The 11,466-nt window shown below is 28.2% G+C and overlaps 1 protein-coding gene across 17 annotated transcripts in view; it reads left to right on the plus strand.

Moving 5' to 3' along the window:
- Positions 1-11,466, plus strand: part of LOC107451625 (telomerase protein component 1) — a 275,001-nt gene that overhangs the window by 33,588 nt on the left and 229,947 nt on the right. For 14 of the 17 annotated variants that reach the window (XM_021147098.3, XM_043040343.2, XM_021147105.3 and 11 more), the window contains 2 exons: positions 1,749-1,826; positions 4,880-4,927. In XM_021147098.3, coding sequence (XP_021002757.2) covers positions 1,749-1,826; positions 4,880-4,927 — 126 coding nt within the window. The remainder of the gene's footprint in view (positions 1-1,748; positions 1,827-4,879; positions 4,928-11,466) is intronic. The other 3 variants (XM_021147108.3, XM_021147109.3, XM_043040344.2) reach the window with 1 other exon arrangement.

The following is an 11,466-nucleotide window of genomic DNA, read 5'->3' on the forward strand; positions in this document are numbered from 1 at the left end:
TTGCAGAAACAGAAATATACGTATTCGTTCACAGGTCACCAATTGTATAAGTTTCGGTGATGGGAATGTAAGACTTTCAAAAGAAACAATATGGCAATGAAACATCCTCTTTAATAGTGAAAGATAACAAACCATCAAGAAACTTCAAAAACTCCAATTAACAAGTTATTCGTTTAAAAAACATTAAAAGTTGTTATTAAAAGAACAATTAAAACTTAAACCTTTGATTGTAAACTGCAGGTGGGCGTCACCTGGTAGAAACGGGATATCGGGACGAAGTCTCAGACGCTGTACAACAACCCCTTTTCACTCCCTGCCTTGGCCGCCGGTTGATGCTCCTCCGCCAGTATTCATCCGTGCAGGAACTATTTCAGTTCGTCCTCCTATCTTCGGTCTTCGATCCAATACTCGATCCTTCTACCTCGCTTTTCATGCTACCTCAGCTGTCGCAACCAACAGGCTCTATACTAGTGAATATTTTTATTTATTTATAGGTTTCTAGCACTATTTTCATTTTTTCATGGTAAGCTTTTTTCATCTGATAATAAAAGCTTTATGTATACCTCTGCACCAACAGTGCTTAGTGCTGTTTCCTTTCTTTTGGTTTTATATCATTAGGGCAATTTTCACACAAAACGCTATTGATTCTCTTTATAGTTAACACCATATTTATTTTAATCGATGAAGGAATGTAGTTTACCCTTGTCTGCAATAAAGACGAAAGCAAGTTTCTATCCATGTTGTTGAACTCAAAACTTTACATTCCAATTATTCAAGTTGGGAAGTACTTGCAGCAATACTGTCGTGGTGGCCAACTCGGAAGCTTTCAAATTTTGTCATTTAAAATTCATATTTGTACTGTCTTTTTGTATTTTATCATTTAACTCTCAAAAAGTTCTCAAGACGTAGTGCAATTTGCAAAAAAGGAAATTAACTTCAAAACATCTACATTTTTGATTGCTTTCTTGCCTAAATTGTTGTTCCAGATTTTCCAGATTGTGACTTCTCCCTATATTTTAAAAGTCAAGAATAAAGACATTAATATACTTATATACAATTAATTTTGCACTTTCTCTCACATTTTCTTTACATATAAAAATGTTTTTAGAAACAATACTTTAAATTATGTTCAGAAAAAAAGTTAAAAATAAGAAAAGTTTGTATAATTTATTCAAGAGTATTTCAAAAAATGTAACGCCATGTAAACCTTTAAAACATATCACAAAGCTACAAAATTAAATATCTCTTAAATCTTCATTTGTCTTTGTTTTTCTTCTAATCTCTCACAAGCTTTTCACTGATGCTAAATTTCCTTGCAGTAATGTAGTTTTATTTTCTCTAGCATACACAATAACTTTCAACTTAAAAAAACTTTTTATCCTGAAAACCTTTGTAGAGATAATAATTTTTATTATGTTTTTTTATTTTAGAAATTTTTATCTTTGATTTTTTCAGAGGTCTGACACACCCTTATACAATGGGCCGACTTATACTCTGAGTTATGCAGTATTTAGAGAAAGTGCTTTTTGTATTTGATTTTGTAACTTAAAATATCATTTACACTAATTCATTAGCAATTTCAAGGTAATATCCTTGAGTCTTAGTATGTGAAAACCCTATAATTTAATCAAAAGTTATTCAAGGTGTTCAGCTATCTGTGCATTGTACACTTTCAGTAGAGAATTTTTAATCTTTTCATTTTAAATTTGAAATAAGTAAATATGTATCTTATGTATAATCTCTTTCAGGCAAATCATTAAAAAAGAGAAGACTTTGTGCAAGGGCAGATCGCATTTCTGCATATATCGATAGATCTTTATCTCGTGGTTAGTATAATCACTTCAGTATTAAATTTTTCTAATAGTAGATATACAGGGTGGCCTTAAAAAGGCAAATTAAGAAAATTTTATCGATCTGAAAATGTAACGGAAATTAAAATAGCCAGAAAGTCAGAAAATAAATAAATTTGAATTTAAGGTACCTAGAAGTCTATTTCTACAAAAAAAAAAAAAAAAAACTGATATTCTAATGGTCCAAAAATACTTTTTATTTCTAAGTCTAATAGTTATTATTAGTGCTTTGTATGATAATTGATTTTCAGGAATAAGACACAACTGAGCTATTAACATTAAAATTTACATCACTGGCATGGGTGCAAGTCTTCTGCCCAGGGATAGAACCAATACGGAAATGATGCCAGGATGTGACTAGCTTCTTCTAGTAATTAATTGGGCCAGGAACTTGTTTTGATAACTTAAAGCTAAGAGATAGAATAAAAAGATAAAGGGAATATTTGTGATCATCTGTTGGTTTTGCAGTTTTTTTTCTCCATTTCCAACAACGAAGAATTGCATTTAAGAAAAAAAAATTTTTTAAAATTTGTATTAGCATTCATTTTATTGGAAATAAATTTTAATTCATTGAATAGGTATCTGTTTTGAGGCTGAATTAAAATATGAAATCTAAATAAACTAATGTAAACATTTCAAAATTTTAAGATCATTTATGAAAATTAAGTTTAAATTAATAATTTAATCTGGAAAGTCAAAATACATTTATAATTTAGAGAGTAAAGTTTATATTTTGAGTTATTATCAGGGCGTATTGTGCTCTTGAAAAAATCCGGATTTTTCGCTAGCCGTGATCTGGAAGTTTCCGGAGATCTAAGGTTCAGACATTTCAAAAAATCATTGATTACAAAAATTTTCAAAAATAAACTTTTTATTCCGGTGGAACTTAAAAGCACAGTTTATTTTATTTGTTTGTAATGGAGAGCCAGATACTTTATAAGCTTATATTCAAGATATTATTCATCTTTATAATTATTATCCATCTATTAATATTCATTTTTTATCAGTATATATTTATTATAATTATAAACTCAAGAAAGAAAGACATATTTGTAAATTTCAATTACTTCTCAAGGGCATCATAGGCATGAGTAAAATTTTAAATATGTTTTAAGTAAACTAAGAAATATTGAGAAAAAGGAAGAAACCTTGTTTAAATTTTTTTCTAATTTTTCGACTTATTCTTTTCGACTTAATTTTTCGACTTAGACTTTTTCTTTTTGTTTACTCAAGAAATTTTCCGGAATTTTGACTTGGGCTCACAATCACCCCTCTATTATGAATTAAAGCAACTAATTTGATAAATAAACATATTACTATTTGAAAAATAAAAATTTAAATTTAAAAATTCCAGTTAGCTATATATTTATTATCAATCAAGAAAAAGCTTATAAAAATTATTGAATTATTCTTATATTAAAGAATATAATGCTATAACATTTTTTTTTCATTTACATTTTTCAAAAAATGTACTAACTTAGCTATGCAAAATTATAAATCTAAAAATTGCCACAGAAAACTTTTTACAAGTACAAGTCTACAGATACAAAATATAAAGTTACAGTTAGAATAACCAAATAAAATGTAAATTGCCAGATTTTTGAAATTTCAACTGAAATTGAAAAATATAGTACCGACCGACCCCTATCGAAAAGCTTAAAAAGAAAATCAAAACATTCAATGATTAAAAAATTATCCAATAAAGTGCTGCCATCTACATTTTTCAGGAACAAAAAAAATCCTTAATTTGACCGCATAGGCCTATTTATGCGGGCTTCAATATCGACCGAATTAAATTAACTTCTTTAAAACGGATTGAATTAAAAAATTATAATTACAATAATTAAAAGGAAAATTATTATTCTCTGAAGTAATTTTGAAATTCTTATCCAAATCCAATTAATAAATTATGTTGTAAAAATTTATGAACATGAAAATGTAAGAAAATATTAGCAAATGCAAATTTTCAATTTTTACATTAGATAATAATAATTAATAAAATAATAATTAAATGAATGCTCAATTATTAAGATAATATAAAACTATCAATTATAATATATGCATATTCTAAAAATATTATTTTTTCTTACATTTTACAACGATCATTTTTGTTAAAGATTAATTTCTAAATTACTTACAAGTTGGACTGAGTGACTTTTTAGACTTTTCAATGATAGATATAGTAAAACCACCAGCACTTGACTGCATATAAATGTGATAAACCATGCAAAAATGTTGATAAAAAAATCGGTGCTAGTAGTATAAAAAACGATTAAAACAGAATAAAGCAGAATTAAATTATTCAAATAACTTATCTTCTACTGCAATCTCTTTTTTCCTGAATGATTACAATTGCAACAGTAAGAAATAAGAGAGACAGTACAAATTCTTTTATTAAAAATGCAATATATTTATTTAAATGATAGTCCTCTTCTAATGAAATGCTGCTTCAGGTTTATCCTATGTTACTGCTCTAGTCTAAGAATTCTCACAAATTAACCTCAACCTATTCTTATATCTTTTCCTCAAAGACTATAAAACATCTACATTTTTCATTCTTTGTCCCATTCATTGCTCACTTACTCTTTTTCAACTGTAAAATCACTCTTGATTTTAATTTGCATTTTATAAAATATTTCAATTTATAGTAAATTTGTATTTTGATTTGAAGTTTTCTATAAGAAAAAAATTCATCATAAATTGTTTAGGTTTGCCTTTGGCTAATATACTGGCTAATAATTTGAAGTCTTTAAACTGGGCCCTTCGAATCAATGTAATATTGTAACCTATTTGCAGTTTTACTGTTTAATAACCTATGGAAATGAATATTTTTATGAAGCATTTTGATGTTCATAACATTTAATAATGCATAACTTTTATTAAAAATTTTTCAATGTAATTAAAATTATTTCTTACCTGATTTGTGACATAAAGTTGGTTTCTAAATTATGCATGCTAAGCAATATGTAAAACTTTTTACCTTAAAAATGCTATCTATTTATTGTAATATACTTTTATTCTTTGCATAGATATGCCTGATACTTGTGATATGGAAAGTATTCCCTTGAGTTATGAAGGTATTCAAAATATTTTATGTTAATCTTATTTTTAAGTTCTTAAAACCCTTTTTACTATTTTTCTGAATAACTATTTTCTGATAAACTATTTTTCTTATAGTTTCTTAGGTTTGTTTCAAAAATATCTGACCTTAGTTTTTTTACACTTAAACAAAGGAAGTAGGAATTCGTTTCCTGGTATAAATATATAAGAAAAGTTAATGCTCAATATTGAATTTTGGCCAGCTTTAGGATGTATGGATAACTAACTGCTGTTGCATTTTTCTATTTGAGACAAAATGCAAAAATTCTTGTTCATTTTTGAGGTAGGGCAGGAAAAATTGTAAAAATTTTATGGAGTCCCTTTTTTTGGTAATGAAGTCAAGATTCTGACATAAATAGTATGTGCTTGTTGTAATTGACTTCTACCTCAACTGTGATCATAAAAATAGAATGTATGGCTTGTATTAAATGCAAGTGGCATGATAAAAGATATCAAAGAAGAAACCAATGAATCAAAGGTAGAAATTGATATAGTATGAACGTGACGGAAAACAAATTTAACGTTTGAAATAAATAAATAAAAAGGGACACACATAACATAGTGGTGCATGATAGAATAATTAATTCCTACTCAAACCTTTTCTTGCAACTGCATATCTGCGTATGCATATAGTTTGGGAAAGATAAATAATAATTTAAAGCATAGCCATGAGCATGACAAAATGTTAAAAAGTAGAACACCAGTGAAAAAACAGGTTAACATTAAAAGAGTTCTACACAAACTTTAAACAGTTCATAATTAGGAACAATTCAAATATATTTTGCTATGTTCTGTCTAAAATAGAAATACAGTTCTGTTACTCACAGTAGCAGTGTTTCCTTATCAAAGTTTGAACAAAACATAAGTAATTTACCAAACTATTCAAGCCAAATATAAAGATATATTTTCCTACATTAAATTACTATACGATTAATGTTTTAGAAAATGGTTACTTAAAATATGACAAAAATCAAAGTTATTGTGGAGTGATTTACCTTGAGCGAAGCCTAAATGCAAATTCACAAGAAAATTAATTTTAAGCAAAAAGAAGAAGAAAATATTTTGCTGTATCATATGGAAAAGGTGATGTCAGTGAAAATATAAAAAGCCTCATTCGACTTGAGTTATTACTCAAAATGTACTCCTCATTTAGTTGGAAATGGATTTGGCAAAATAAGCATACATGAAAAAAATCAAAGTAGTTTTTTTTATGAACTATCTTGTCGAAACATTGCTTGGTTTCCCCCTGTTGCGTACATATGATGAACTACTGACGAACGTATTCACAATTTCTCAAACACTCACAATAGAAACAAATTCACTGCAATATCACAATGACTTTTAACATTTTAAAAAGTATTGCAAAGCGTTAAGCAAAAGCTTGAATTTTATAAAAATAAATGTGAAAAAATTTTTCTTTTTCAATTTGCTGATTAAAATTTTTTTAAATGTGTTTTCAACTCCATTACACTTGCTTTGATTGTTATAAATAATATATTTTAAAAATTTTAAAAAAAATCATTAGTCTTAAATATTAAGGAATCATGTACACTTATGAAAATTACATGAAAATGACATTAATATGAAATTCTTTTTTTAAGATTAAAACTACATTAAAACATTTGACTATTTACTTAAGAAATTGCATTAAAAAAAATCCTTATGGAACAGTGATGGGATTCAAATCATTTAAGAAACGGTAGTCTCAAAATATTTTTGGTATTTTTTCAGAAGAAAAAGTAGTTATTATCGAACATAACAGGAACATAAATTAGGACATCGTTATTTTAGTTTTGAATAAAGATGGACTTCAGGAAAAGACTTTATTTTAGTTTTAAATTGCTTATTTTTTAAATATTTCCTAATGGCTCTTTGATTTTCACTTGATTCTTCCACTTTTTTGTTTTTCACTCGAGTATCATCAGCTCTGTGCATACGCTGTAGCCATTTCATAACCAATGACTTTGGATCCCAGTCATTCAGAGGTAATCCCCATTAAAGAAATCATAATTATATTTTAAACATTTTTGCTGTTCATCTGTTTCTTGCCTGTGTACAAATGGAATTCATAAGGCTTCTTTCAGGTTCAGCAGAACTTATAGCGACAATTCTTTAAATATTCTTTGCCTTCTGAATACTCTTAGGTATTACATATGAGTTATAGGATTGTTTAAAAAAAATTTCAGTATAATCCCTATAGTAATTGTTGTTTATCCAATGCTTAAAAATGTCAAAAACAGTTGATCTTCCTCATTTCTCCCAGGAACAACGATATCTCTGATTTTCCAGTATTTCGTTTCCAAATATTCTATGAAACCTAGCAGATTCTGATCAAACTTGTTATCGCGCATTAATGATTTACTGGTTTTCATTAATCTGATTTCAGGATTTTGAATTGTGCTATCTATTAACTTTTCCCATGCCAAACACTTAAATTTTGTGCTCTCACTAGAATGGATACATTAAATTTTTTTAGAATTAAAAGTTTTCTCGTAATCTCCATCATTAATATTGAGCATTTCAAAAGCTTTAAATGTTTGTTGAATTAAATTTTCTGCTTAAATCGAATCCAAATTTCTCTCTTATAATGCTTTGGACAAAATAGTTTTCTGTCAAAATATCGATCATAAGGGGCCAGATATTTTTCAAAGTTATCATTTTCTAAGTGTTTCTGCATGCCTGAAATTTTTTAGTTAATTCGAAGAGCAAATACAGAGATGGATAAGCACACCAAACTGCAGTTGTTGATCTTAAACTGCATGCAGTCCAACGTGGCCCCAAAACACATTCAATTTTATTTATTTCATTTCCAAGCTGCTCTGAGATTTTGAAATTTGGTTTGATTGATGAAAAATTTTATACATTGTATCAATAATATTTTTAAATGATTGACTTCTCTGATTTCTTTTATTGAATCATCTGAAAAAAGCTAAAGGCAAGGATTTAAACAATGCCAGGCTATAACATTCGGAAAACAACTCAAAATTCGAGCATTGACCAACATTCCCCCAACATTACATTGGCTCCGCTCTATCAGAACAAAATGCAATTAGTTTTATTTTATGTAAGTGTTTTCAAATCCTATGCTGTTTAAAGTATATGATAAAATTTCAAAAATTGATTCAAAATCTTGCTTTTGCATTTCAGCTAAGCTGGCAAGGATGAAAGGTGGATTTCTAGATTTTTCTTTCACTAAAACTGGCTTGCTAGAGACAGTTAAAGCCTTTTCAATTAAAACGTTATTTTTTAATTTCTTCTCTGTTATTTTATCAAATATTTCATTTTTATTTTGTTGAAAATAATATACACAAATTTTCTTGCTATTTTGCTTCAAGGAAGACCAATCCCTATATTCAGTCCATTTTTTATTTGAAGCTCAATTTTATCTTCGATGTTTGAGAATTGACAGCAATGTTTCATCAAACTGTATGCAGTATTAAATATTTTATATGAAGCATTTTTCATTCATTTTGTTAACAAATTGGCATATCGGATTAATTTTTGACTGTTAGGATGTGATATTTTTAATGAAAGTGTTTATTCATTATTTTTTGCTTGGTAGTTCTTTTTCAAATTTCCCGAACATTTACAAACTTTTCCTGCAAGTTTTCCATTTTTGGAAATATGAATTCCTTGGAGTTTTGTGATATCAAATTTGCGACAGTAATCACATCCAAATTTACCTTTAGTGACTATTAATTTCTCATATTTTTAGGGAAAATATTGAAACTGTTCTTGCTCTAGCATTTAGCAAGATTAGTTTCATTTTCTTGGTTAACATTAAAGTTTCTTCTGTATTGTCTTATTTTTCTTTCAACCAATTCACAATCTGTTCAAGATTTTTTAGAAAAATAATCCACTAAACTTAGTTATCTCTTCATTTTTAATTAAAACAAAAATATTTACTAGAATAATTGTTGAAACATATTATAAAACTCCAAAATAGTATCAATCTACAAATCTAATAATATAATAAATAAAGCTAATAGCATAAGTCAACTAGTGAATAAACTTGACCTTCAAAATAGATAATTTTAGCATACTACCCTGGTCTGTCTATGGAAAAAACTTCCCTTGCCACTTGCCATTCACCTGAGCAGTGGTGGTGACTATGGTTATGAAGTTAAACTATTTCTAGTAGGAGAGTTGGGTCAGTATTTAAAACAGGTTTTTTGCTCCGGTCAGCGACAAAAAGGGAATCAGAGGAGAGAGAAGCTTCCCTCTTTGAAATACACTATTTCTTTTTTCCATAGCAGCAGACAGCCTAATTAGACTTAGTGGCAAGAGGAATTCTTTCTATAAATAATCTATACCTGCTACCAACAAAAGAGAAATTCTCTCAAGTGTCAAGTTAACTATGTCAACCTTCACCAAGGCCCACCCCTCATCCTCCTCACCTCTTGCGAAGTGATTTATTTATTCTCGTTATTACATTAATCACCAAGACAGACTGACCACAAGTATTTCCAAGCTCATTCCTTTCAACTTTGATTTGCATTTTTCTTCTCTGCTTTTTTTTCTTCAACAGTCATCTACAACATTCAGCAAAGACACTTCATCAAATAATGTGATAGGGGCTTCCATTCTTTTCTCTAGCTTTTATCTAACTAATTGATTCATGTGTTTTTCACTTGTATTGCCATTGGAAGGAAAAAAAATGATAAAAAAAATTGATGATGACAGAAAATAGAATGTTCAACCTCTAAGGGAAATGGTGAAAATGCACTACCGAATAGATTGATGCAAACTTCTGCCAAAATATAAAATTAATTGTAGTGGAAAATTTAAGGAACCGATACATGCTTGCAAACTGAATCACATCACTGCCATGGAATGACTCATACACTGAATTCGTATCTTGGGGCATTTTCGGCTAGGACAGTAAGAAGCCTGGCAAAAGAAATTTTGTGTTGAATTAAAAAGAACACTGTCTGAAAACAAAATGTATTTAACTGAGACTGACAATTATTTTGATTCTATAGCAAGAAGATATTATAGATTATATTTTCATCTTAAAACTTAGAAAGTGATCTTAATTAAGTGATTAAAAAATGAACTAAATCTAAGCCTTCCAAGTAAAAATAATACTGTTTTCAATTTATATAATAAGAGTGATGCCTTCAACTAAAAATGAAAGTTTGATGCAAATTTATACAAGAAGACAACTTTGAAATATTTTCTTCTTTCTGCAATTTTATAAATGCTTAAAGACTTTGATATGATTATAAGCATAATTTTGGGGAACATTTTAATGATTTGGCTTTAGATCAATATTAACTTCCAGAAGAGAATGATGTATGTATGTGCAAGGATTTGTAGATAATAAATCCATTTGTTGAAAACCAGAATAACTGTCTTACTATCACAGAACGAGAACTTAGTATTGAACTATCTTCAAATATGAGATTAAAATCACAATTCAGTTCAATAAACATATATTATGGATAAAATTCAGAAAAGTATATCTCCATCTTTAATGCAAAAACAATTAAGATTTTATTGCCTTTTTCTTCAACTTATTTTTGTAAACCTATATTTTTGGTTATGAGTGTTATTAAAACAAAACATCTAACAGGGTTCCCACGGTCCTTAAAAGTCCTTAAAAACTGCTTAATTTTTATCTTGGAAAATAAGGGCCCCTAAAAGTACTTAGTTTTGGTACAAGGTTCTTAAAAGTGCTTAATTTTTCAGCATCACTATAGTTGATATGAACAATTTTTCAGTTCGATGTTTTAAAACAAAAAGTCGTTCTTTTATCTCCTAGAATTAGATCATGCACGGTGAGTAAAGCATTTTAGAGAGACAAGAAGGGATGTGTGTGAGATGGCTACAGGCAAGGAGAAGAAAGCGTGTCTTTTTATTAATATATTGGTTCTTTCATTAATATATTCTGCCCTTTGCCTCGAATGATACTCTATGAGCCCTCTGGCAGAATTTTTTTGGGCTTTCTGCTACAATCTTCTCTAGCACTAATATTTTTCTGCAAGAACTTTTAGTAATAACTAATATACATGTTATTAATTAAATTTAAAGTAACAGAAACGTTGTATTTACAAAGAAAAGCCTATTTGGATATAATAGAATTTTATGTATTTTTTTTTTGAATAATGAATATGTAATATTTTTTTATTCTAATATCATGGGCGATATTCTCACATTTTGTAAGAGGAAAACACACTAATTATTTCTTTTTTCGCATTTCCTAAATCATCATCACATAGAAAAATAATAATTAAAAATCGTAAAATCAGTGAAAGAAAAGAAAACCAAAATTTTTTATTTTTCCTAAAAGGAAATTAAAAAAAATCACGAGCATTTCTTCCCCTCTGATGAGTGAATAAGGTATCTCTTGAGTATAATTGTGGTGGGAAAAAAATCTTTCTAACATTTCTGCAGAAAAGAAATTTTTTACTTCAATATTCTTTATTTTTCATTCTTCTCAAATAAGAATCGAAAAATTAAGAACATTTCTTTCCCCTTCGATGCTTGAAAAAGACATCTTTTAAATATAATTTTA

The sequence above is a fragment of the Parasteatoda tepidariorum genome, chromosome X1, assembly GCF_043381705.1.
Source record: "Parasteatoda tepidariorum isolate YZ-2023 chromosome X1, CAS_Ptep_4.0, whole genome shotgun sequence".
In the NCBI taxonomy this organism is placed as follows: domain Eukaryota; kingdom Metazoa; phylum Arthropoda; class Arachnida; order Araneae; family Theridiidae; genus Parasteatoda; species Parasteatoda tepidariorum.